This window comes from Alligator sinensis, unplaced genomic scaffold, assembly GCF_000455745.1.
Source record: "Alligator sinensis unplaced genomic scaffold, ASM45574v1 scaffold1264_1, whole genome shotgun sequence".
NCBI lineage: Eukaryota > Metazoa > Chordata > Crocodylia > Alligatoridae > Alligator > Alligator sinensis.
Genome location: NW_005842770.1, coordinates 532981 through 560503, shown reverse-complemented (window position 1 = coordinate 560503; position 27523 = coordinate 532981). Strand labels below are relative to the sequence as shown.

The 27523-nt window shown below is 41.1% G+C and overlaps 1 protein-coding gene across 9 annotated transcripts in view; it reads left to right on the top strand.

The window, feature by feature from the left end:
- STAG1 (stromal antigen 1) overlaps positions 1-27523 on the top strand; it is a 251543-nt gene that overhangs the window by 192217 nt on the left and 31803 nt on the right. For 8 of the 9 annotated variants that reach the window (XR_003096470.1, XM_025216836.1, XM_025216838.1 and 5 more), the window contains 4 exons: positions 5641-5728; positions 7315-7461; positions 14774-14866; positions 22380-22554. Coding sequence is in view for 8 of the 9 variants with exons in the window: in XM_025216836.1 (XP_025072621.1) it covers positions 5641-5728; positions 7315-7461; positions 14774-14866; positions 22380-22554 (503 nt within the window). In the remaining variant the exon portion in view is untranslated. The remainder of the gene's footprint in view (positions 1-5640; positions 5729-7314; positions 7462-14773; positions 14867-22379; positions 22555-27523) is intronic. The other variant, XM_025216835.1, reaches the window with a different exon arrangement.

Below are 27523 nucleotides of genomic sequence, written 5' to 3'. Positions count from 1 at the left end.
TCAGCAGGACTAATGCTTCACCTAATTTTGATTTGCTGTACATTCAAAACTTTCAAAGCTTTCTCCTGGAGGAAACTACAGTACAACTTGAAGAAATATAAATTGCAGATTAACATGTCATTTCCTTCCAATTGAAAGGCTCTTCAGAGAGTACAGGGACAAAGGGGTCCCTGGGGCTTTCAGGAAAGGAATAAGTCCCTCTTTACTTCTAGTGAAAGACTCTTCAGATTTCCTTATCTGTTCTGGTAGTCCCTGGGAAGTTATTGCTAGTATAGTATACTTATACTTTAGGAAGAAGTTATTACTACCTTTCCAGAAATTTGGAAGAACAAAGTCTGGGATTTTCTGAAAAGCTACCCTACCTCAAATGCTTCACTCATTTTGGAGTTTCCCAAGTCTGAGCAGATCCCTCTTAATCCTTGTTAGGCATGTCATAGTGAGCCTTCATCTGTAAGGCAAGCCACATAAAGGTGTGCTTAGCTTCTGCTAAAATAAGCAGTTTCAGTATAGCATACTCCCTTTTCTTGGATTCATAATTTTCAAGATGGTTGTTCACAAATGCCATGTCATCCTTCCCTTCAAATGAAAGAACTATACTTCTCTTCTTGTCTGGACAGTTTTGTGTCATGTTGTGCAGAGCCCACCAGCCATAGTAAAAAGCCATCAGAGGAAGGGCTTTGACCAAACAGTTAAAGAGCCTATTTCAGTCTTCCCAAAGCTCTAGCACCTTGCATATTGTTTTCTGTTTCAAAAGAGAATGCAGAAGATAACGTCTGATTTTACTAGACATCAGCATAACACTCAGAAGAAAAAATCTGATGAAGCGTATGCTCGTTGGTTTTATATGCAGGTACCTAATACAAGTCTTACTTTGCTTCCAGGAAGCAATAGACGCAAATCAGTATATACAGATCTTAGACCTCTTTTTAGCATCTTCAGTGTATTCAGTTTTAATATTATTTAATATTTATCTGATGTCAGGTCTAGAAAAGCTGGTTATCAGCATAGCTATGAGATGAAGTGCATACCTAAATGATTTGCAAGGGAATATGGCTCTCAGAAGAAACATATATTATATCTGTTCTGCAAGTTCAGCCTGCCTCAGGCCCACTCTCTAACTACTGATCGGCCGCATTAACATCTACCATTCTCTCATCCCTTAATGTCCTCTCACCCCCAGTTTACTGCTTGACAGCAATTAGGACTACTTGGAAGGCCAAGCTACCCCCTAGGCCTTGCCCTTCCCCATAATGTGTTCAGAAGTTACCTGAGCAAGATATAAATAGAGGAAGGTCTGATATTAGTTCTTCTCCATCCCACTTTGTTTTTGCTACCCACAATTAGAGCCAGCACAGAAGGAAATGCAAGTGGCTTGATTCCTAAAAAGGCTCCAGCTGAGCTGCCTGTTTGCATGCAGTGGAGCTCTTCCAGGAATCCATTGACCTGCTAATTGTCCTTTGGTACCTTGCATATACAGAGGAGCAGGGTAATGTAGATGTAGATGGTTGGCTTGCATACCAGATAAGTGGTGTACGACTAGTCTATTAGCCAGCTAAATGGTGCTTGATCAGGCTCCGGAACTCCCCCCCAGCCCCATCCCCACATCCTGGATCTGGAGCACTCAGTGCCCTCTCTGGCTAGTCCAGGGCTGCATCACATTCAGAGCTGTTCCAGGATGGATGCCACCACACGTGGTACTTTTTCCAGCTGGTTGGAGCCTCAGTGGGAAAGCCCATGGCTACCACCGCAGGAACAAGCCATGGTGCTGGGCTTCTTTACACAGAGTTGCCAGGGCTCCAGCACTGCTGCTTTCACTTGGGTGCTTGGCAGCCAAGCAGGCAAGGGTGGCCCATTCCCATGGCAGCAAAGTGCCTGGGTGAAAGCAGCTGCCTTGGAACCCTAGTAGCAACGCAAAAAGAAGCCTGGTACTGCGGGTACTTGGCTGCCGTTGCAGGAAAAAACTGTGGTGCTGGGCTTGCTCCTATGGTGCTGCTAGGGATTCAGCACCCTGACTCTCACCTGAACACTTGTCTGCCCCAGAAGGGAAGTTACCTAGTGTAGTCAGGGTTGGATCAAAGTCTGCAGACCAGATCACCCGGCAAGATCCAGCCGGCAAGCTAGACTTTTGAAACCCATACCATAAAGTTTTGTCTGTCACGTGCTATGGACAGTCAAGTTCATTTTCTAATTTCTAGGTAGTGGTCCATAAATGCAACACCTCCATAGCTGCTAAGAAGGCAATGAGCCTTCAGCACTGCTTTGAGAAAGATGCTTGTTCACGTTGTGGGCAGAGTGCTGTATTTTGCATGACTCTGTCAGTGAAGAGAAGCATTGACAGTTGTCTCAGTAAGACGCTTAGGGCAAAGAAAATGGTCAAGATCTAATGACCTTTTTTGGGCATCCAAGTCCAGTTGAAAAACAAAAAGAGGTACTAAATGAGGAAGAGATGCTAATAAGTAGAGACTGCATTCCCTTCATTTCAAAAATAGGCTATTGAAAATCAAGATGGTGAAGATGACCCTGAAGGAAAAGGTCACATTGATTATAATCTCATTCACATTAACCCTCAGGTTTTAGTTTTTAGGTCTGATTTAAAAGTACCTGGAATCTCCTGTCAAACTCACAACATACTCAAAAAAAAATGGTTCAACAATGATCTGTGCTGAACAAAAAGCTGTCTGCCTAGCCTGTCAGTAAAGAACTGAAAGGAAGAAACTTTGGTTGATTATTTCAAGAAACTGATAAGTATCCTCCTAGCTTCTCAAAGGAAATTCACAAATAATAAGGATACATCTTTAAGATTTTAGATATTGATGTCACAAGGGATGGATATCAGGTTAAATTCAGTTGAAACCAAGTATAACTCTGGTGGCTTTACAAGATGACCTGACTGTGGGCTTCAGAACCAGGGCTTTTTGGAAGGACAAGCCAGTGTTTGGATGCGTACTACATTGTAGGTGCATTGTAGGAATCCCATAGAAATCTCTTATCACCTTCACATAAATTCCTGATGACACTCTTACAGTCTTCTAGCAGTATACAGGTTCCTGTCATAATTTTGATCTGTGAGCTAAAAGTTCTAGTAAATCCCTTTAATGCACAATAAATTTAGTACCTCCATTGTGAAGTACTAGAAAAGGGCACGTTAGCCTATTTTAATGCGCATTAGTGAAAGTGCACAGTTTCCTTGTAACACTTTAATGTACATGAAAAGGCTAATGGTCATTAAAGTGCACATGTAGATGCGGCCAGTGTGTAGGTGTGTTCCTCTCTCCGGCAGTATTGTATCCACCTGCTAATCCTTTATCCAAAGAGGTTTCAGAGCTTGTAAGGTTCTCAATGAAACCTTAAGTTACTTGTTCTGACAAAGATGGTCAGAACAAAGATGTTCTGACAGGCCTGGTCAGATGATCTGACCAGGCCTCCGACTCCAAGTTCACAACACATGTCATCATATAGAAGTAGTATTGCTGCTCTCCCAACAACATCCTCAAGAAATAGAAGTGCGGAAGTTAGATGTGGACAGACCCTACCGAAGAATGAAGTGTATGTGAAAGAAGCATCCGTACACTTGGGTACAACTTCTCTCACTATGAAAACAATGGTCAATATATGGGTGAAGAGTTGAACCCTGTTAAGCTGCTACAGAAACTTGTCCTGCCATACATTTTCAGCCACTGTGGAATTAATATCTTCATACATTCTGATACAGTGTTTGTGGAAAAGAATTGCACCACGGGATGCCCCAGTACACCTTACAATCTTCACGGGTAAAGTAAATCCTCCTTCCACCCTTTATTGTTTTTGACATCCCACAGTGAAGACTCTGACATGGAGGGGGCTGAGAGAGGAAAAATTCTGTCTAACCTGTGTATTTTCATTCCAGGACCTTCCATGTCGGACAGTCTGTATTCCCCTTGGAGACATTATGTCTAGTTTTTCCCCCATCCCATCCCTCAGGCTATTGCTTGCTTTTTGACTAATCTGAAAGGAAGAGAATGTTCCAGGAAACCCCTGATTGTCATTTCAGGGCTCAGCTAGAGAGGGTTAGCATTCAGTGGCTCTTGAAATATATATTATATAGCTAGTATTTTTCAGCTTTGGAAGCTGTCATTCTGGAGAGCTCTTCCTGAGGGGCAGTTCTAAGTCCAGGTTCAGAGCACAGATCAGATCTACCACCAGTTGCCATGAAGATGGGGAACAGAAATCTCACTGTGAAGACTGTCTGACATGAAGGGTTCTAGACTGAAAATTCAGAGGTAAGACAGGATTTTCCCTTTTACCATCCCTATGGGAATAAATTATACTGCCCACTAGGAGGATGATACTGCTATAACAATATTGTGTTTGTGCGATTAAAGAGGTACAACTTTTGTATGGTGACAAATCTCTATGTGAGTTGCCAAGCCTGGCAGGTTGTAGTGGCACGTGTGGGATCTAATCTCTGACCCCAAAATCGTGCGTCCTCTCATGCACATATGGAAGGATGAGCAATTAGGGAACAGATTCCATCATGCCATTAAGTGTGAACATGTGCCAGGGGCCTGAGTCTTGGTCTTTCTCGCCCAATGTAAATTTAATTATTTATGCAAAGTGGAACAGCTCCAGTCAGAGCGATTAACTGTAGCCTGGTGGTTATTTGCTCACATCTGTGATGTGTAGGAGCCAAGATCAAGGTTTTACTCTCCCTGATTTAAGCCAGAGACTTGAACTTGAGCCCCCCACATGATAGGTAGATGATCCACCACAAGGCTATTGACTGTTCTAGCTTTGCTTTCTGTCTCATGATTTTCTTCCCCAAAAAGTTCAGATGGTCATAGCTTTGTTCCACTGAAGAATGAAAACAAACTCTGAAACCTTGAAGTATTTTCAAAATCAGATTCCCCCCAGTCTTAGTTACTATCAGTGTTTTGACGGCAGTTTATATGGTAACAAGCAGTTCTTCAGCAATAAAGCTGTAAGTTAGATTAAATCACTGGAATCACTGGGGTTCTGCATAGGTGCAGGCATCTGCACAGTATGGTTACCTATCAGGTGCAAGTCCATATGATTTTATATAAAGTAGCAAGTCTCATGAACTCTTTTAATTACCCCTCTTCCTCTCCACAGACCAGATCTCATGCTCTTATATTAGATATTTTAGAATGTTTTAACATTTTAAAATTAAATATATTATTTTACTTCAAATAACTAGATAAAATACCAAAATTTACTTTGGTTAAAATATTTTTTTTAATTTAATATATTTTATTGGTGTTAAATTGAAGTTACAATGGCAGAGAAATGCCTGCTGAAGTTCTGTCAGTGTCTAGAATAAAAAAAGAGAACCAATTTTGAATGAATATCAAAAAGCAACAGATTGACCATAGTTCAGATACTCCTACTTAACCTTTTAAAGAGGTCATTGTTCATTAAATTAATATCTGCATTATAAAAATCTCTGGTGGTAAAACATTTTCCTAGTTTACAAAAAAGCACATGGTCAGGTTTTATTGTTATGTAAACTGTGCAGCTGCCTTTTCAAAGCATTCTCTTGTTTTAACATTGCAAACGAATACCAGCCTGCTTATTGAGCTACCAGCTGTTGTAACTTGGATTTTTGAGGAACATAGCTAATGCCTTTATTACCTCTTGTTTTAGTGCTCATGATCTCACAAAATGGGATCTGTTTAGTAACTGCTACAGATTACTGAGGACTGGAATTGAGCATGGAGCTATGCCAGAACAGGTACAGTTAGCAACATGTGCATTGTATCACTTGGGGGAATTAAGCTTTGTAAAAGGAAAATCACAGGGAGGCACAGCAAGGTTATGCATTAGCCTTTAATTTTCTAAGACCACTGTTTAAATCATAAATTTTAGTCACGCAATTAAATTAATTTGGGGTTTTAATTAAACTTTTATTGTGGTGAGAGACAGGTCTGGGAGTTGGAAATTTGGATTCTGTTCTTGGCTCTAAAGCAGACTCATTGTGCTACTGTAACTAAGCCACTTACCTTCTCTGTCTCAGTTTCCTAAGCTATAAAATGGAAATTATATTATATACTCAACTATGAAAAGTCCTGTGTAAGTATTAGGTACAATTATGATTATATTAGTGGCCATACTAGTATAATTCTTCATTACAGTTATAATTACCATAAACTAGTCTTCTATTTTGGAGGTAACATGGGTGTTCTTAAAAGCTAGGAAGTAACAAAATGTGAGCAGTAGTTTTGATTATTTTTCCTAACACATCTCTCCTACCTAACATAAATCTCAGCCATCTTTTCTTGCCTTGAACAAATACCTGCAAAATGTTGGTCATATATCCATGATGTAGAATATGAACTATAACTTTAATGTATGAAGGAAGGTATTCACTTCATTAAGGTTTTGTGGCAAAGGTTTTGATTTAATAGCTGTGTTTTTCTTGGGGTAGAATTCTCATGTAAGGTGGCTGTGAATTAGAAACCCTGCTGCTAAACACTCCCTCCAATTTTTCACAAGGAAAAAAATTTCCACCTGAAATTTAGTGGAAATTTAGTTCAAGTATTCCCTAGCAATGACGCATTGGAAAGAGAAATTCCTATTATTCACAAAGGGTTTTTTTTTTTTCTTTGGAAAACTATATTCCAAAGGTGGGTTAGGTTAGAAGCTCAAAGATGAGATGATGGAATTGCTTCCTCAATAGCTTCATTCCCTACTTCTTGGCTCGTTTGCCAGAACTGCTCATTGCAGTTCTCCTTGTGGAAGGCTGACTTCTATACCCTTCTCTATGTCCACATGGAAGACGGGGCTGTAAGCAAGACAGCTCTGAGCTCTGTCACCCTCTGTTGTTTCGTGCAGCTGCAGGATGGGAGAGGCATCAGGCAATGGTTGACACAGTATTTTGAGAAAAATTCACAGGTTAAATTTCTTACTCCTACCTGTAATCCATAGAAAATTTAAGGAGGCATATCCCATTGATCTCTCTGTTTGGTGGCACTCATGTTATAACTGTCATCTCCTGAGAGAATCTGCATTTTCACTTTGATTACAAGTTGGGCTAAGTGACTGTATGCAGCCTGTTTCCAAGCTGTCTTATTGCCAGTTTACCAAACAGATTCAAACAGATGTGTGCATGGAAGTGCACAGAGGCTGAGTCATGTTCTTCCATTGTGGTCTTACAGATAAGGCTATCTCTCTGCTAAGTTTTTGCATACATTCAGACTTTTACCAACAGAGGAGGTAAACTGCTCCTTAATTTCACTGAATTAGCCAATAGTTAAGATTGTATCTTTGAAAATGAAAAGCACCAAGTGGGAACTATTATTGCCTTTTTCTGATTTTCAGCTAAATTTTAGACTTGCCCCTGATGTTTCCAGTGTTTTGGGATTCTTTGTGTTCCCTCTGTTGCAGATAGTTGTTCAGGCACTGCAGTGTTCCCATTATTCAATTCTCTGGCAGCTGGTGAAGATCACTGAAGGCTCTCCCTCGAAAGTAAGTAATGGTTGTTCCTGCCTAGGCAGCTGTTCCTGAAGAATTTGAATTTGCTTAAACACTAGATGCATTGGACCTCATTCTCTGTGTCCCTTTTTTATGTTGATTTTTGAATTATGAAGTCATGTAATCCACTTCATCAAGGTCACAGAGGCCTGTGTTAGGGATAAAATATATACCGAATGAGTATACATGACAGTTTGGGCAATGACACTGATTTGTACCATTGCTGGTCATGGAATGCTTACATAATTATATAAATGTAATGATATGTAATTTATATTTCCTGTCATTTAATTTTATCTTTAGTGTTCTAGGGGCAGTTGTAAATTCGCTAGCAGTCGAAGTTACAGTTTTAATAGGGTGGGGGGTACACTATAACTATATTATATGTCAGTCTCTCACCCTTCCATTTTTTTCCTATACCTTATGGGCATGGGCCATACAACACTTAGAATGGTTTAAATGGAGTCATACCAGTTCACTCTCCCTTTCAGCATCCGCTCTTTGCCACTGTGTGACACAGGATACTGGGCATGATGGACCTATGGTCTGACCCAGTAAATGGTAATTCATATGTCTGTACATGTTCCAAACCTGAAGTAGTTAGAATACAAGCCTGTTGAACTGGTTTGAATCCACCAGAACGGTTCAAAAGTGTACGTGGAAAATCAAGTACTGTTTTGAATTAGCTCAATATGAATGGTTCAGGGTTATGCATGGGCACCAAATGTTCTGTAAGACAGGTCTGGTTGGTATTTTAGGCATCAGCAGTGACTCCTCACCCCTACTGCTGCCCTGGCTGCTCTGGTATGCAGACAGAACTCTTCTGCCCCTTTTTTCCCTTTTGTTTGAGCCCCCTTGCCCTGCTTGTCCAATAAACGTGATCTTTCTCACGGTGAGCTGTATCCTCACTCCCTACTCGACCATAGCCCCTCATCACCCCCCAGAACCGCTGGGAACCAAAAAATACAGGTCCAAGCATTTCACCCGGCCCAAGTCAGGCAAGCACACCGCAGATTTCTGTCAGTTTCAGGTTACTGACCTTTATTGAACTCATGCTTAGGAGAGGTGGGAAAGTTCTCCTGATCACAGGTCACCCAAAGCATGGGTACAGGCACTCCCCTCACACTCATTCACTGTGAGGCATGCTGGTCTGGGTGCTCACTCCTAGCCCTCCTGTTGGAGCCAGAGCACTTTACTCAATTTTGTGCCAGGTCCTAATCAATAATATTTGGGAATGGTTCAGTTATTAAGTGTCTGTACCCTGTCCTGCAATAATTTCAAATTGTTTCCCAACCCAATGACATTTTGGAATGGTTCATTGCTTTTATGTTTCTGTCCCCTATCTTAACTCTTTTGCTGAAGCAAAACCTAGGGATTTCTTGTTTTCAGGACTTTTCAGAATACATTCCACAGAATTAAACCTATATGAAATGCTTGTACTTCCAAGTCAGCTGCAAAGAGGGAATGCCATGCTGTTTCTCCATTAAAAAGAATCAGGAAAAGGAGTGTGGAGGACTCCCAGTAATTTCCACGATTTTCTCCCTGTAATTTTTACTTTTAGTTTAATCTTAGTCTAACCTACCAATTCATATGTTTAACTGCTTTAAATCAAAGAGTGTTTTGCATTCCTATCACTCTTTGAGAGATCATGTGCAATATAAGTTAATTCTATACTTAGAAGCCCTAATTAACATTTTGGTTTTAGGTGCTTCTAATCTTTCTGTTTTAATCCTTGGAATTTTCCCTGTCTATATGCATGATACTAAAAATACAAGAGTGGAACTATTATTATTATTTTAATGGTGGTTTGCATTTACCTCCAGAATGGCACAGATACTACATAAGGTATGTTTGCACATTCATTATTAGTGCTACAAAATTCTGAAGGCCAGCCAGATTTTGGCTGCTGTGAGAGGGATCTCTTCAGTGCCACAGAGAAGTTAGTTCCTCTTTGAAAGGGGACCTTTTTTGACAGATCTGCCATTTTTGAGGCAAGCCACTGGGTGAATTTGTGCACAGTTACTTTTTTTCTAGCACTAGAAGGGCTCTAAAAATGTAACATGTGCATGTACTTTTAGATTCTCTGAGTTTTGCTTTGCCTGATCAGATGAATAGGAGCATTATGTTTTCTTCATTGCAGCACCAGAGATAACACCACTCATCTGGTGATTTCTGCGTATCTTTCCATAAACCCCAGCCTTGCCAGCAACAGAAAGCTGCATAAACATGTTGAGTTGAGACCAGCTGGAGCATTCCCTGCTTATGTGTGTCTGCAAGGCATCAGATTTGGGGTGTTGTCTGCCTTTCCCTCCTTTTGGAAACGATTTTGCCAATGTTCTTTTGTCATGGGTTGGAATTACCACAGACCAGAAAGCATTAGGAATTAGTCAGTTCAGTTATGTGATCCAATTCCATCCTATCCAACCCAGATGTTGCCAAAGTAATGCGTACTATCATTATCTTTTAGGTTTAACTGTGACGGCCTGTTAAATGTGGTAATGAAGTCAAACAGACAAAATAAGCTTCAGTTAATAAAAAAATGCAGAAACCCATCTGTTGGGTAATACAGACTGCTATGAACACATTGCCTAAGTGCTCTACCCTCTGCATTGACTCATTCTCGCATACAGAGCCAAATACAGGATCTTTGTCTTACTATTCAGAACCTCCATGGCATTGTCCCAGGATAACTTAAGAGACTGCCTTTTCCTCTGTGACCATGATCTCCTGTAGCAGCTGTGTTCCACCAGAATTATGGAACTATTGACCAGGGAGAGAGTCCTACATTTGGAACTCATTCCCAGAGAGACAGAAAAGGTCACCAACTTCACAGCTTTCAAAACTATCTACAAACCTTATTTAGGTGTTCTCAGAATAGATCTTCATGTGCACAAAGAGGGGGATGACACAGTGAAATTATTCCACTTTTCTTCAAGCAACTACCTTGGGACCAAAATAGGACAGAAAGGAAAATATGCACAAGGCAGCATCCTATTTTACTTTACATGCTTAAAGGGCAATTATCTGGCCACATAGGTGCCATTTGTGGCACATACACGCAGTTTTGGATTCTGCTCCAGTACAAGGAGACATACAATTGCTCTTCACACCCACCTGCTGGAAACATAATAGAGGAGGCTGAAACAAGAGCAGCAGCTCTCCCTCACCCAGGAAGAGAGACCTAGGTTCAGCTCCTCAACAAGATGTTTGAACTTGTATTGCCAGCATAAAGCCACAGGTTAGGCGTTATACAGGCCCTTATCCAGCCTACCCTTGGTGCTGATGCGCTGCACCTAAAATGAATGGATAGCAGTGGGAAAGTTTCTGCCCCTTTGGGAGCAAGTGCCCAGGCTAGAACCTGGGTGAGGAAACATGATTATAATAATAAAAATCTTGGACATTATTTTTCCTTTTGCATTTTGTGGCCACAAAATGAGACTGGAGATGGAAGTAGACTTCTGTGCATGCGGTGGGTGGGAGGGGGTCATGCCTTTTTCCCCTACTGGAAAAGTGTCAGGAAAGAAAAACAAAACAAAATGTTATAGCCTTCAGGCCCTGTACTGAGCTTATGAGCATTCATATGAAAGATAAATATGGCTCCATAAATATGGAAAGATAAAAAAAGATAGGACTTCAGTGAAGTCAGTATCATGGCAGTATTTAAAGAGGGAAGCAGGAAGAGCCAGGTAACAAGGGATATGTCAGGATGAAAAGAATCACAAGCAAAAGCTTGGCATGACTGGTACAGGACTAGATCAGTAGAGTTAAAGGGAAAAAAAACAAAATGTATGCCAATTAATATGATTTTCAAGAAAAATAAACAAGTTTGTTATTGTTCTTAACTAGACTGTATATTTAGCTAATAAAATTGAATGTTGACATAATATAGTCGAATATTGTCTCCTCTAAGACATTAGAACCAAACAACACACTGATTAAATAAGTCAGAATATATAAACTCAGCATGATCCACATTCAGTGGCTGAAAAACTGGTAACCCAAAAGATAAAAAGCTAGTTATACATGAGGAATCATCATACAGTGCAGTTGCTTCTAGTTAGATCAGAGAGGGATCTGTTCTCAGCTGTTGCATGTAGGACATGCATGTAGGAACAAGAATGCAGATGTCCTGGAAAGCAGTTACTCAGAAGAGCACTTGGGGCCAGATGCTGTTCCATCTGTTAGGTGCCTGAGTGTTTTTCAGTGTACAATCCTGTTCCATCCTGCTTGAATTCCTAAAAGCTGTTCATTCAAAAGTTGGGTGGGCCTTCCCCCTCCTCATTGCTTTTTTGCAATTTCATTTTAAGGCTAAGGTGACAGCGTGTTACAAAAATAGATGCATCAATGGATTCTTAAGGACTCAAACAGGGTGGAATAGGATTATACTTGTGTGCTTAAATCCACGTTGGCATCTAAGAGGGGGAGTAGGATCTGCTCGTTAGTGGGTATTAGGGGCCATTGTCACTAACTTAATGTGAGTTCCCAGTGGTATGTGGTGACCAAAGGGGCTACCACAATTTTATGTTCCACACATAAGTGGAATGAGGTGCCTAGTGCTGTCTTAGTCCACCCTGATTATATTAGCAAGGAACACTGAGTAGGAGGAAGAAGGTCATATGACCTGGATACATGACACTGATAAGACTGTTTTTGGAGTATGGTGTCCAGATCTGTACACCACATTTCCAAAGTCTATTGAAAAGCTGGAAAGGATTCAGAGATTTACCTAAAATTAATTTGTGGCCTTGCACACTTGTCTTTTTAAAGAGATGATAAAGAAGTAGAATAGATTTGGTTTACCTAAGAGAATGTGAAGAAAAAAATTGATCATGAACATACCCATGGAAAAGATGTCTGACACTTTTAGGGGTTTGGGTTGTAGCCGTGTTGGTCTAAGGACATAGGCAGACAAGGTTCCTTGGGTGAATTAGATATCTTTTATTAGACCAACCCAAATGGTTGGAGAATAGTTATTAAGCAAGCTTTCGGGTTCAAAAACCCTTCATCAGGCTAAGGAAGTGTCAGCAGTTGGTGTGTGCTCTTCCTGGATGGAATGAAAAGTAAAGAAGCCAGGGGCTGGGCTGGGCTGGGGAGTCAGTTGCCAGGCAGATTATAATGTATCAAAAATCCAATGTCATGTTTAGTCCATGATCTCTAGTATCAGCAGGTTGATGAAATGGAGCTCTTAGGCTCATCTCTGGGAAGTGTTGTGTAAGTTTCTCTTGAGGATCAGGACTGAGAGGTTGGAGAGAGAGTGGCCCTCCTGTGAGAAATGTGCCCCCACCGGGGCCACTCTCTCTCCAATCTCTCAGTCCTGATCCTCAAGGGAAACTTACACAACACTTCCCAGAGACGAGCCTAAGAGCTCCATTTCATCAACCTGCTGATACTAGAGATCATGGACTAAACATGACATTGGATTTTTGATACATTATAATCTGCCTGGCAACTGACTCCCCAGCCCAGCCCAGCCCCTGGCTTCTTTACTTTTCATTCCATCCAGGAAGAGCACACACCAACTGCTGACACTTCCTTAGCCTGATGAAGGGTTTTTGAACCCGAAAGCTTGCTTAATAACTATTCTCCAACCATTTGGGTTGGTCTAATAAAAGATATCAAATTCACCCAAGGAACCTTGTCTGACACTTTTAGACATTTTTCTAGCAGACAAAGCATAACAAGATCCATTGACAAAAAGCTGCAGTCAAAAAAGCTCCAGATCATGCTTTTAACTGTAAGGGTAATCAATAATTGGAACAGTTTAGCAAGTAGCATGGTGGATTTGCATATCTAAACTCATATTTAAATTATTTTGATTAAGAACCCATGCCTCTGCAAAGGACATGCCTACAGTTCAAAAAGTTGTTAGGCTTAACGCAAGAATCACTTAATTAAATTATTTAGCCTATGTAAAGTCAAGGTGGAAAGTGGACATCTTTTAGGAAGGGAAAGCTCCTTTGAGTGGTGATTCCAAGTTTGTGAAAGAGCTTCTACCTTGTCTATATAAGTCTCCAATAAAGAAGATGATTATATAACAGTGGTGGGAAATAAAGAGCCTCAGAGAAGCCTGCTTCTCTAATGGCAGTAACAGGTCATCTGCCATTTATTTGGGTCACCTCTGGATGATGTCAGAAAACCTGACAGATTACTAGCTGGCAAAGGTCTGGAATATAATTCTCACAGAAAAGCTGTCAGATAATTAAAAAAGCAAATCCTAGAAATTTCAATGTTTTGATTTTATTTTGTTGTTGTGTGGGCTCTAGCCCTCAGCCCCTTTCAGTAAGTGTCCCAGGCTGGACCGAGGCGGCGCGCTCAAAGACTGCTGCTCCTTAGAGGGAACATTGGTGTGCGGGGTTAAATTTTAAGCAAAAGAATGTTCAAATACAACCAAAAGACTGGGTACATTTTAAACATGTATCTTTGTTATAAGATGGATACACTTCCCTTTTCACCTGTATAAGATTGTTTTCTGTATTCTTATCATTATGCTTCAGTGTCCCATGCTTTGTTTTGATTTCATTTTTAAATATTTTGCTGACTTTCCTTGTTATTCCTGAATGAGTCTTTAAAAAGTTACAAGTTGAAACATCACAGTGTAAGTGCAGAGCCCATCTGAATCCATTGGTCCTGTTATCCAAATCCAGTTTTCCTGGATCAGTCGGTTTACCTACTCATCTTCCTGTCATGTATTCCCAAAGAATCTTTGCTTCTCCAGTCATCCAGACCTCCCTGCTCCCCAAATCATTAATTTCTACTCCTTGGATAGTATCGCAGCAGGTTTCAGTGTTTTGACTTTTTTTTACAGAGCAAGCTTGCTTCCATGCTTTCCTTTCTCCAGACAGGGTGAACAACTGTTATTTGTATTAAAAAGACTTTTTATATTCATTCTGAATGAACAGTCCAAAATTCTGGAAACCTGCCAAACAGGTTTAACTTTGCTATTAAAAATTTTCAAAGTATAACTAAATATAAACATTTGGGTAATTATAACTGATATCTATATTTCATAAAATCCCAGGAATATGTAGTATGTTATTGTCTATTATTAAAATGACATGTATGACTGATTGCCAGCCCCATGCCAAGGATCAGGGTCCCATTGTGTTAAGTGTTCAACAAGCAACAAAAAGGCTATCCCTTCCTAGATTGCTCCGCGTTTTCATTTAATTGGCTCTCCATTTTTGCTTGGCAAGGTATAGACTTGAATGGTATGTAATTATCTGCCCCCTCTTTTTTCTTTTGCTTGTCCTGACAAACTCTTATTAATATTTAAATAATATTATCCCTATTTTAATGTTTATTTCAGGAAGATTTGCTGGTTTTGAGGAAAACTGTGAAATCCTTTCTGGCTGTCTGCCAGCAATGTCTGTCAAGTGTCCACACTTCAGTCAAAGAACAGGTAAAAGAAATGATGGCCCCATGCTCTTTACAGAAGTTTGATTATTGAACCATAGTAAGACTGAAAAAGGCACTTGTTACACAAAGCTTGTGATTAAACAGTTAGCTGTGTGCTGTCCTTGTCCAGACACTGAACAAACATTAATAAAGGCTCCAAGTATCATGGCATACAGTCAGAATAAAAATCAGCCTTGGTATAACTGTACTGAAAACATGACATTGTTAATTGATTGTTTAGAGTGGAACAATAATTCATGTTTTGTATTCAATAAAACACAATATCCTAGTGGTACATACTGGGATAATACCCTGCTTTTGTGCATGTACCTAGCCTGGGAGAGTAATAGAGAACTCAGGTATTTTGTGTGTTGCAAGACATTAGTTTCAGCAAGATAGTATTATACGCTGCCCCAACACGAGAAGCATCTCCTACTAGCAGTTCTTTTCTTATAATTGAAGAATTCCCAGAAGCCCGGTAAGATTTTAAGCTCAACTGTTGCTGTGCAAAAATTTCTCTCTTTAGAAGCAGACATGTCGTTCTGAAGAATGTTTTTCTTCAGATAGATCTACTTACTAAAATCACAAAATGTACAAGAATTGTATTTGGCGAGTTATTTTAGTTCTCAAAGCTGATCTCATTGCAACTCCAAGCAAATTGATTGGGGCTGGAGGAGGGTACCATGCAGTAGTTTTATACATGTGACTGCAGTGATACAACTGAACTAACTCACCCCAGCTTTGACACTGTATGGAGGCTTAAAGTTAGAATGGTTTTGCTGCACTTGTATCACTGCAGCCTCATGCATACCTAACAGTTACAGCTGCTGTCTGGCTCAGAGCAGCAGCTCCCCCTCCCCTTTTGAAGCTGCTGCAAGTACACATTTGTTCATACTTTGTCTGTATGAATGGTAGTTGTATGGCTAAGCAGCAGATTTTCATGCTTTAGTGTGACTATCCAGTATCGTATTCTAAATATTGGGAAATGCCCCACCTGCCTAACAGGTGGACAGTGCTAGTATATGCTATTTTAAACACAGAAATAAAATAAAGTATATATCTTTTTATCAACATGGCTTGCAGTATATTCAGAAAACATTATCAATTCCATCTGATAAGACCAGTGTTCCATGAAAACTAAACCAATTTGTACTGTCTGCTGCCACCATTTCATTTTTCTCTGGTTGCATTCCCATATCAGGAATTTGCAGGGTTTTGTCCAGGATTGAAACCAGGCTAACCAGCTCATAGTTAGCTTCCTTAAATATTAGTAAATATTACCTTTTTTTATAGTCCTGTCAGATTTCCAGTGTTCCAAGATTTATTAAGTGTCAACATAAATGGCTCAGAGACCTCCTTAACTAATTATTTAAAAATTCTTGGATGAATGGTGCTCTTTCCCCTGCAGACTTAAAATGTTTAACTTTACTAGTTGCTACTTAAAATCCTGTATCATTACTATTTTCATTGAATATCTTTGATAACCACTGTGGCGAAGTACAGGCAGTCAGAAAGCCTAAGGTTAGTCTAAGCTGTGTAGATAGAACCAATAAGCAAGCTAACAGACATTCACTTTTGATTCCAGAAATGCAGCCACATGCCTGCAGTGACCCAGGCCAGAAGATGGGGGCATAAAGCATACCTCCCGGCTCAGCTGGAGCGGACAGCTTTGGCCAAAGCTAGTCCACCCATCCTGCAACTGGGAGGCGCAAAGCATCCTGGGATGCTGGGGGACTGTGGTTTAACTTGAATCTGGAGGGGATCTGGGACAGAAGTTCGGGATACCCATTTAACCTAAATCAGTTAAGTCTGATACTACATCCATCCAGGATTACCTTAAACCAGTTTCGGCCATTTTGAAAACAGTTTATGTGCCCTGAATTTCTGTTGTGTTACAGATTTAAACTGGTTTCCAATCACTGCTGAAGGCTAAACCAGCCCAGTCAAATGTCTGTGTAACCTGCTCTTGAAAGTTTCCAGGCATGGAGGGTGCCTGTAGGCGTGTGGGGAAGCTGCTCCGATGCACTGTAACGGAGCATGCTAATTAGCATGCCTCCAGTAGCCTCCACATTTTGTGTATCAGCATCCCCACACTTCAAAATGGTGATGAGCATGTTTTAACTAAAGCTCATTTTACACACTTTAGTTAAAGTGCCCCCACCATTTTGAAGCGGAGAGGTGCTGATACATGAGATGCTGCGGGTGCTTTAATTAGAGTGGCTCTATGACCAGAGGCCTACTTTATTCCTTTTTTTCGGTTTTACTCAACCACACTGTATCAAAAAGATTCAATTCCATCAGCCTAATCATCTTAGATGCAATGTTTTTAGGTGTTCTGAATCTCTAAGTTTACGTTTGTTACCATCTGCCATCCACCCTATCTAACCATCTACCCCCATTCCCTACTAACACAACAACACAGACCTACCTTGGTCTCCCTCCACCAGACAAACACCGATCTATCTTTTTCTGTGTGGTACAAGATATCCTATTTACAAAAAATGAAACCTGCAGCCACAAAATACTGTAAAGAAACATGGAGAAGATTGTCACAAGAATGACCTGAGGTTTGAAAAATGTGCCTTAAAATAAGAGACTAAAGAATTTCAGTCTATTTTGTACACTGAAGAGAAGGTTGGTGGTCACTCAATCATTGTATATACATACCTGCACTGGGAAGGGTATCTGGCAAGAGAGGGCAGTCTATATGGACAGCCAGATAAAGCACCAGCCTCTCAGTTCTTCGATTGCCTCTTGGTCCTGACATCTAAAATATTAATCTCCTCAGCCAAACTATTTGTCAGACACCTTGGCCTGGGACAACCCTCTGGATGGACTCAAGTTACCTAGTCATGCCACTGTTTCATAAAGGTCCAACTTAATTCCTTATCTACAGTTAGACAGTCCACTCCAATATGAGACTGGAAATTAGGCCTCACTAAACTGTGATGTCCCTTTAAGACCCAAGTGAATACATCCATTCCTTAAAATTGTTTTCACTGACTGTCACCTGCATCAGAAGAGTGACTGAACTCCAGGTATTAAACATCAGTTCATTCTTGTGACTATTCATGGAATCTTTCCCAATGCTTTCAAAGTGTAGACAAAACACAATATGCCAAAAGCAGTCTCACTATTGGCATATGCAGAGAATACTGCCACCTCCCTACTCCTATGGATATTCCCGTATAACTGCAACCAAAGATTACATTACCCCTTTTTACTCTCCCAGCTTTTCATTGGGTGCTAATACTCCAGTTGGTTCCCTAAACTGCCAGTCCTTTTCCTAAATAGTGTCTCATAGCCTGTAACTGTGACCTGGATTCCTTGATGCATTATCCTGCATTTGTTATGTACAGTAGGACCCAGATTTTTTTGCATCTGGATAGTTTGCAATCTGCTTAGTTAGCAGTGGTTGCTAGATTAAGAGTAAACCACTCAGCTGTTGGCTGCAGCTTTTACTGTAAGGGGCACCACTTCTCCAGTCACCTGGAATTTGTCAAAAGTTTCATGTAGCTGATGTAGAGAAGTGCTGCATTTAAAATAAAACCTCAGCAATCGATCAAAATACATCCACGCCCACACAGAGCTGGTTGCAAACCCTTACGGGTTAGGATACTAGCGCTACAAAGAATCTGGGTTTAATTGTACCTTAACTTACTAAGCAGTCCAGATTGCTCTGTATCAGTGATCTGACCTGATCATTACTTGCCATCCTGCCAAGTCTCTGTCATCCACAAACTTCATTAGCAGTGATTTATACTTTCTTCCAGATAGTTAATAGAGATGCTTTATAGGACTGGGCCAACAGCTGCTTCCTGCAGGACTTGACCAGATCCATCATCATGAATGATTCCTCAAAGTTAATGTATTTTGGGATTGATCTGCTGGCTGTTTTTTAATCCATTTAATATATGCCATATTCATTTTTGCTGTTTTCTTTCAAAAGGATAGTAGTGTCTATGGACTTCTTCCTAAGGCTTTAGCTGAAGTGCTAAGAGATTTCTACGTGAACCATACTGTCTTGCTGTGGGTATTGCTCCCTAAACAACATGACTACTCAGGGGAAAGTAGGAGAACCCCTTATATGTTAAACAGGAAGATAGCGTATATGTAAATAGAACTTAAGTATTTAGGAAATTGCCTTGACCAATAGTGTCCAATGGAGATTAAAGCCAAGAGAATTGTCGCCTCACTCTGAAGGTTCTTGGAGTAGATCATGGTATATAGTGATCTGTGCTATGCTTTAGCTAAAGTCACAGCTTCTTTAATGTAAGCCTTAGCAGTATACCCCACACAGATAAGGACACTTCTGTAATGCACGTTAGAAATATATTAATTTTGGAGATTCATAGTCATTTGCACATTCACTTAGCACTATGCACTGCATCCCCACTTCAACTAAGCATTTAAGTGTGTGAGAATATATCTTTATTTAGCAAAGCATATAAGTATGCATTTAACTGCAAGTGCAATCTTTAAATCCTATTGAAATCAATGTGATTTCAAGTATGTGTTCAAATGCTATGCTGACTAGAAATGTTCTGTGGAATTGGTGCCTGGATTTACTTCCTGTTCAGGTGGTAAGTTTGGGAGAGCCATTTTACAACAACAGCTAAGACAGGAATTCTGCAATTCTAAGTGAACGCAGTTGGCTATGAGATTCCAGGATTCAGCCACCATGGAATTAGTGTTCCTCCCCAGTGTGGAAACAGAGAGGTCCCCTTGACAGACCTAGTTACTAATAACCAAGCTATCCATTGTTTCCAGAAAGTCATTGCCTAAAAGTAGCATGCATAAATCATTGACAAATTTGCATATTAAAGAACAGGCTGAGTTAGATTTTGTCCAAGAATGTAAGCTTCCATAGCTGCCTTCTGTAATTTTTTATCTGGAACATATGTAGGCAGCTATATAGAATTATCAGCATTACTTTACACAGAATTGCTGCTGGGATGTAAATTCAGAGCAAGACTCAAGGCCAAAAGAAATTTCATGAGTTTCAATACAGGATAAGTGCAAAGTCCTGCACTTCAGATGGAAGAAGCTCATGCACCGGTACAGGCTCGGAACCAACTGGCTAAGCAGCAGTTCTGAAGAAAAGGACCTGGGGTTTACAGTGCACAATAAGCTGGATATGAGTCAATAGTATGCCCTTGTTGCCAAGAAGGCAAATGGCATCCTGGGCTGCATTAGTAGGAGTGTTCCCAGCAGATCAAGAGGAGTAATTGCTCCCCTCTATTCAGCACTGGTGAGGCCACATCTGAAGTACAGTGTCCAGTTTTGGGTCCCCCACTACAGAAAGGATGTGGATAGGTTGGAGATAGTCCAACTGAGGGCAATGAAAATGATTAGGAGGCTGTGGCACATGACTTCTGAGGAGAAGCTGAAGGAACTGGGCTACTTTAGCGTGCAGAAGAGAAAACTGAGGGGGGATTTGATAGCAGCCTTTAACCACCTGAAGGGGGGTTACAAAGAGGACGGAGTTAGTGGTGGCAGATGAGAGAACAAGGAGCAATGGTCTCAAGTTACAGCAAGGGAGGTTTAGGTTGGATATTTGAAAAAACTCTCTCACTAGGAGGGTGGTGAAGTACTGGAACAGGTTACCCAGAGAGGTGGTGGAATCTCCATCCTTGGAGGTTTTAAAGTCCTTGAGGTCCCTTCCAACCCTAATTTTCTATGATTCTATGATTTGCTTAGTTAGCAATATACTTAGGCCTATTTCCAGATTATGAAGCTACCTCAAATTTGTTTGTCTTCTCATGATGTTGTTTAATTTTGGATGTCTGTAGTTTTTCCAGCCTATGTTTTTCTGAGAGGTAACTTTACTTTTGTTTTTGTTTTAATTTTGTTATATTCCTTTAAAACTAGGACCAAGGTGAAATTCTACTTTTCATCTAGGTTTCCTGCCTGTTTTAACATTTTTACTTCAGGGCTGCAGTATAGTCAAGTGAACTGAGCTCAAACAAACTCTGTCAATAGCCTCCCAAGCTGGCCTTGAGAAGAGGAATGTCTACCCTATTGTCATATCTATAAAATGGGAATAATAATACTTTACGTAAACTTTGAGAAGTACAGGTAAAAGTCAGTATGTAAGAGCTAGGTGATGTTTCTATTGCTTCTCTGTTGCCAATTAACAGAAACACCCCTAGAATTTTAGAGAGTCAGTGCAGGGGTCTGTCACTATCTCTGTGGAAGAAGCCATTGTTGCCAGATCATCCCTGCAGATAGCTAAATGCAGCATCTGGTTGGAATACTTTCAGTCTTTTGTTCTTGTAAGAAAAACAACAAAGTTACAGGGGTTTTGTTTTAATAGAAAGAAACTAAAAGTTTAAGCTAGTGAGTACAAGGCAGAGGGGGGAAGGGGATGAGGCAATTTTTAGCTGGTGTCTGGTGCCTGTGCAGAGATGTCAAACAACACATACAGGTTATATACATGCAATGTGCTTACTCCATGGTAAATTACCTTTACTGTGTAGTAAATCATTCAAATCTCAAGTAAAGTTACTCATTGAAAAATTATTAGTAATTTTATTACGTGGGAAAGATACCACATGGAATGTATAAATGCATCTATTTCCTTAGTCAGTTTTATCCTGGGGTGGCAGTTTACCCAATGCAATCCGGCTCCTAAAACCTCCTGCAGAGTGCATTTGGGAAAGCTCATCATGGCTAGGGACAGAAATTATACATAAAATCGTATAAGTGATTGGAAATGGGTTCAAAATCTGTAACACAACAGAAGTTCAGTGCACATAAACTGCTTCCAAAATGGCTGAAACTGGTTTAAGATAAACCTGGATGGATTTAGTAGCAGACTTAACTGATTTAGGTTAAATGGGTATATTGAACTTCTGCCCCAGATCCCCTCCAGATTCAAGTTAACTCATAGTCCCCCAGCATCCCAGGATACTTTGCACCTCCCCTGCAATCCTTTCCCCCCCTCCCCCTTGTCGCAGGGTGGGCAGGCTAACTTGGCCCAAGCTGTCTGCTCCAGCTCAGATTGCATGGGGTGCTTTAGCGTGCCCATGCGTGCATCTCCTCCCCCCCGCCCCGCCCCCCCGACTTATGACCTGGGCCACAGCATGCATGTGACTGCATTTCTGGAATCAAAAGTGAATGTCTGTTCATTTGCTGATTGGTTCAATCTGTGAAGCTTAGTCTAACCTGCAAAGATTGAATTGATTTAGCCTTGGGCTTTTTGACTGTCTGTCTTTAGCCCATGTTACCACTCCTTACTACAAAGTACATTTACTACAAGTAAAGCCCAGTGTAAATTAGACCATAGTAATTGTGTTACATGTCTGCACCCATAGAAGCCAGAGGTGCAAAACTACAATTTTGAAAATTCTGTGACCCTCACTGACATAGCATACATGTCAGATCATCACAATTATTCATTGTGACAGTAGGTTAATTGATTACTGGTTGGTCTGAGCAAAATGTCTGGAGATATTTCTAGTATATAATATTTGCAGACGCTTTGAATCGTATGACTGCGTTATTTTGTCTTTCAGGCTTTCATGCTGCTCTGTGATCTCTTGATGATTTTTAGCCACCAACTTATGACTGGAGGCAGGGAGGGTCTCCAGCCTTTGGTATTTAATCCTGACTCTGGTCTTCAGTCTGAACTCCTTAGCTTTGTGATGGACCATGTCTTCATTGACCAAGATGACGAGAACCAGAGCATCGGTATGCTTATCTATTATCTGTTATACTTGTCCTCTCTCACTAGACACACAAAAGAACATTAGTATACTGAAATGTGTCCAGTGATGTTCTCCTGTCATTTCCTCTTCCCTAACTCATTTTGCAGGTTGATATAAGACAGTGATTTTCAACCAGGGTACCATGGCACTACTAGATTTACAAACATGCTTCACGAGATAAACCCAGAGATTTCAAATAGAAATCCATAGTTTGTAGTCTTTGAGTTCTTTGCAACAGAAAAACTACCCCATTCTTGTGTAGTTAAAGAGAGTTAAAACTAAGAGCTGGCATTTTCTAAGGGGTGCCTCACACTATCCAGGGTAGCCTGGAGTCTAAAAAAGGTTGAGAACTACAGATACGGGGGTTTGTAATTCTGTACACTATATAACAGGTAATGGTATCAAGTTGACATCCTAAGGAGAGTTGTTTTCCTTCAGAGGATATGGGAGCGTGTAAATTAACATAATTATATACCTGTAACTGATCTTTCTTTATTGTATGTTTTTCTTAATGCACCTGTGTTTGATACCACAACCCTAAACCAACAGTAGGATATTTCACAACTTTTTTATGGACGTCCAGGAACTTCATTCATTTGTTTCTTGAACTGCCATCTGCTTAGTATAGCTTGTCTCTGTATCTCAGAACCTGAAAAGCAAGCTTGTTTGACAGGTGTCTTTTTTTTCATTAGTTGATATTTTGCTGTCTTCAGGCTTCCTACCTGCCCTGTCCTCCATACCAAAGGGATCTACATGGGAATGTACCAGTTTCTTAAAGCTGATTGGTTGCAGGATTGTTCCAGGGCATTACAGGAGGAAGAATATTGCTGAGGAGGAAGGAGCATCCAAAGGTTACAGCCTTAGCGTGGGATTCAGGAGACCCAGGTTCAATTCTGGCTCCAAACCAGACTGCATTAAGTGATCTTTTGCTTTCACTGGGCACCAGGCTCCCATTTGTTAAATACATCCATTAGCACTTCTTTAACTCACGGATGTGGTCAGGAGATATTTATCAAGAGCTTGGAGGTACTCTGATACTGCAGTGGTGACAGGCCTGTAGTAGGGAGTGCTTGACCCCTGGCCCGTGGGCCCATGTCATCTGATTGGTGGGACCACCACCAGCTCCAGAAATTTGGCAGCAGCAGTTAAAGCTGCTACCACTCCCACACCCCCAAATTTATGGGTCTGTTAGGAGTCCTGCAAGAGAGGTGATATGGCACATGATCCTCCCAGCTCAGGATATGGGTATGTGGTGCCCAACCCCATACACCGACCCTGCACAGGATCAGCCAGCAGACTGCCCCCGTGCCATTCATCCACAAGGCTGAAAAGTTGGGCATCACTGGTCTTTAAGTTTACCCTAGATAGAAGGCATCCACAAGTCTCGGTTTCCATTATGCTAAGCAATATCCATGCTGTTGCGAGTAGCTGCATTGGCTGGGTCTCAGCCCTGCATGATTTGGCTTTGTCTCTGATTTGCTGAATGTGGTACTTATTAAAGAAATGGTACAGTGAGTATATAGAGAGCCTTTAATCGCTGTTAGCAACAAAGATGGGCACAGGGGTTTATATATCCGAGGTGGGATAAAACATTTGCATATATTTTATACCTTTTATCCTGTTCCTATCCACTGAACATATAAAACAATTCAAATCTAATTAAATAAGAAAATCAGTCACCAGTTACAACACAGATATCCATACAGATATACCTTATTTCACTACTTTTGGTATATGTACAACTAGTTGTCCCCTCAGGGTTAAACCTCCCTGCAAAGCTCCCTGTGTTCCTGGAGTATGTGTCACTTGATTTACCCTTGAAACTCCCTCAACGTTGTATTTTTGGCATTACATTTCTCAACCAAACCTGGTCATATTCCGTAAAGAGAAAGGAAGCAGCCCACTTACTTAGAAACTGATACTTCATTAAGCCAGAGGAGGCAGGGAGGTCTGTTCAGAGATGTGCCCTTGCTGAGCCAAGGTTTTGCTGAAGCCTTACAAGAAGGCTAATGGCATACTGGGCTACATTAGTAGAAGTGTTGCCAGCAGATAAGGAAAGTGATTCTTCCCCTATATTCAGCACTGGTAAGGCCACATCTGGAGTACTCTGAACAATTACTTTGTTCTGGGGCCCCCGCTACTGAAAGTATGTGGACAAATTGGAGAGAGTTCAGTGGAGAGCAACAAAAATGGTTAGGGGGCTGAGGCTCATGACTTCTGAAGAGAGGCTGAGGGAACTGGGCTTATTTAGTCTACAGAAGAAAAGACTGAGAGGGGATTTAATAGTAACTTTCAGCTACCTGAAGGGGGACTCAAAAGAGGATGAAGCTGGAGTGTTCTCAGTGGTGGCAGATGACAGAACGAGGAGCAACAGTCTCAAGTTGAAACGAGGAAAGCTGAGGTTAGATATTAGGAAAAACTCTCACCAGGAAGGCAGTAAAACACTGAAACAGGCTACCCAGGGAAGCGGAGGAATCTCCATCTTTGGAGGTTTTTAAGACCCAGCTAGACAAAGGTTTGGCTAGGATGATCTAGCTGGGGATGGTCCTGCTTTGAGCAGGTGGTTGGACTAGATGTGACCTCCTGAGGTCCCTTCCCACCCTCATTTTCTGTGATTCTGTGCCTGACAGAGACTTTAAAATGCCCCATTTGTTTAAATACTTAAAAAAAAGAAAATTAACTGGTGAGTGATTACGGTATATACATACTTTAAGAGAAAGAAAATGCCGCATATTAAGGACCTCTTTAATCTACCAGAGAAATGCTTCACAGGAGCTAGTGGCCAGAAACAGAAGGTGTATAATTTTCATATTAGCAATCAGGCACAAACATAGTGTCAAACATGAACTATGAAGTAACTCTAACATTAGCTGAATTAAATGTAATAGCCTGTGATACATAGAGGTCAGATTGGGTGATCTCATGGTCTCTTCTAGGCTTAAATTGTATGAATTATGAAAAATTGTCCCTGTCTAAAATAGCTGACATACTAAATAATTTGGTATCAGGGACTTTCGAATGTGAACTAAAGTATTTAGTTATACTTTCCTTGATCAGTCTTTCAATATGCTGTAATCACTTTCAAGCCACTTTGACAAAGTGGAGCTAATGTTGCTGCCTCACATTGTCTTCTGCTCCCTGTATTTTCTCAAAATGTTCTTCGAAGGTCTCCCAGCATATCCATAAAAAACATGCTTGTGATAGACTCTTCCTACACCCCTATACATTCACATAAACCAGACAGTGTAGAAAAGTGGTGCTTCAAATGCAGCGCAGCCATGCAAACATAACTGTGCTCCCTTAGTGAGGCCACATTCTTTCAGAAGTGACAAATATTTGCCTAAATTCTAGGAAACTAATCTTAAGACCTCTTCAAATGCCTCCTCTACTATGTCAACCTAACTGTGCAACTGTCTATCTCTATTAAATTTCCCTTCATATCATACGGTTTGCCTTAAGGGATCCATTGGTGTGTATGGACAGAAATCCTGTCATGGAGCTGCAGGGAACAGACAATAAACCTCATTTTTAGGAAGGGGTTTTGTAGTCTGATTGTTCCCAGTTCCTACCATCATTTCCACAAAGCAACGTTTGGATGTTTGCCTTGTGAGTGAAGTAGCCCAATACCTACTGTTCTAGGCCTTTGGGAGCATCCTTGTTTTTTCTTGTCCCATTTATATTACTTTGAGGTTAAGTGGGGTGACTTAATTCAGTTTTGTAACATGCAAGTAGGGATGCACCGATAGAGATTTTTTGGGCCAATACTGATAAGCCCAGGAGCTTGAAGAGCAGTGTCTGGCTGGTAAGTCTGTTGTGGTGGAAGGGGAAGGGAAGGGGCAAGGGAGGGAAGATCGAGGCTCCTGCGGTGAGGGAGTGGGGCTGGGGCTGTCCAAGCTGCCAGGCCATGCTCCTTGCTACCTACGTGGTGTACTGCGGCTGCACGCATGCACGGGGCATTTATCAGCACATCAGGCAAAAAAAGCCAATTTCCAATACAGTCAATTTTCTTCATATCAGTGCCGATCCGATATCAGACCGATATATCGGTGCACCTCTACATGCAAGTCTAAGGGTTTGAAGAGCACAAAAAGGCAGCACTATCATGCAGCAACAACCTTATCTCTGTCTTAACAGAGACTTTTATGAGCAATTTTCCTTTATTTTTTAACGTGAATGAGCAAGCTGGCATCTCTAGCAGTAGTAGTAGCACTAATGCACTTTTTGTAGTTAAGTACATGACTTCAGAAACAGTGGGAAATGCTGCTTTCATTCTTAGGGAGCATGTCTGAGACATCTTTGAACCATCTTTTATTATTACTCTTATTTAAAAGTCACCATCTCTTTAGAGGGAAGAACCTAACTGTTAATATTAGACCAAACAAGCACGGCACATTGCCCATAACCACCTCCCTTGGGGATACAGCATTAAACCATTTGTGATGATGTACAGGTTTCCCTCGCTTTATGTGGATTCTGTGCGGGCCGGGAGCGACCCGAGCCCTTTTCGCGCTGCACGCGGGCTGTGGCCAGCAGCCCAGGCACACCGGGGCAGAGAGGGAAGGCCTTCGAAATGGAATTAGTTACGGATGCGTAGCGGTAGTTTAAAAGATTGTTTACTTACACCGAGATGGCAGTGGTGTAGGCTGGAAAGATTGATTAAGTTGCAGTTACAGACAAACAACACAGACGGTCTCGTGGAGGTTGCTAGGCTCCACGGTGCAGAGCTCCGGATGCTCTGGGTGAACGAGCCACCAAAATAGAAATCGTAAGTACGTCTTATAAAAGTCGCGCTCAAAGACGGGAAGAGGTGGGCGGTGGATCAGGCTGCCACACTCCTCTGGATCTCACACAGGGTTTCTATTACCCTGCCGTGTACCCAGAGTCCCCACGAGATGGATGTGGAGTCCTCTTCGGCTTGGGCGGAAACCGCTCAAGCCTCTTATACGGCTAAC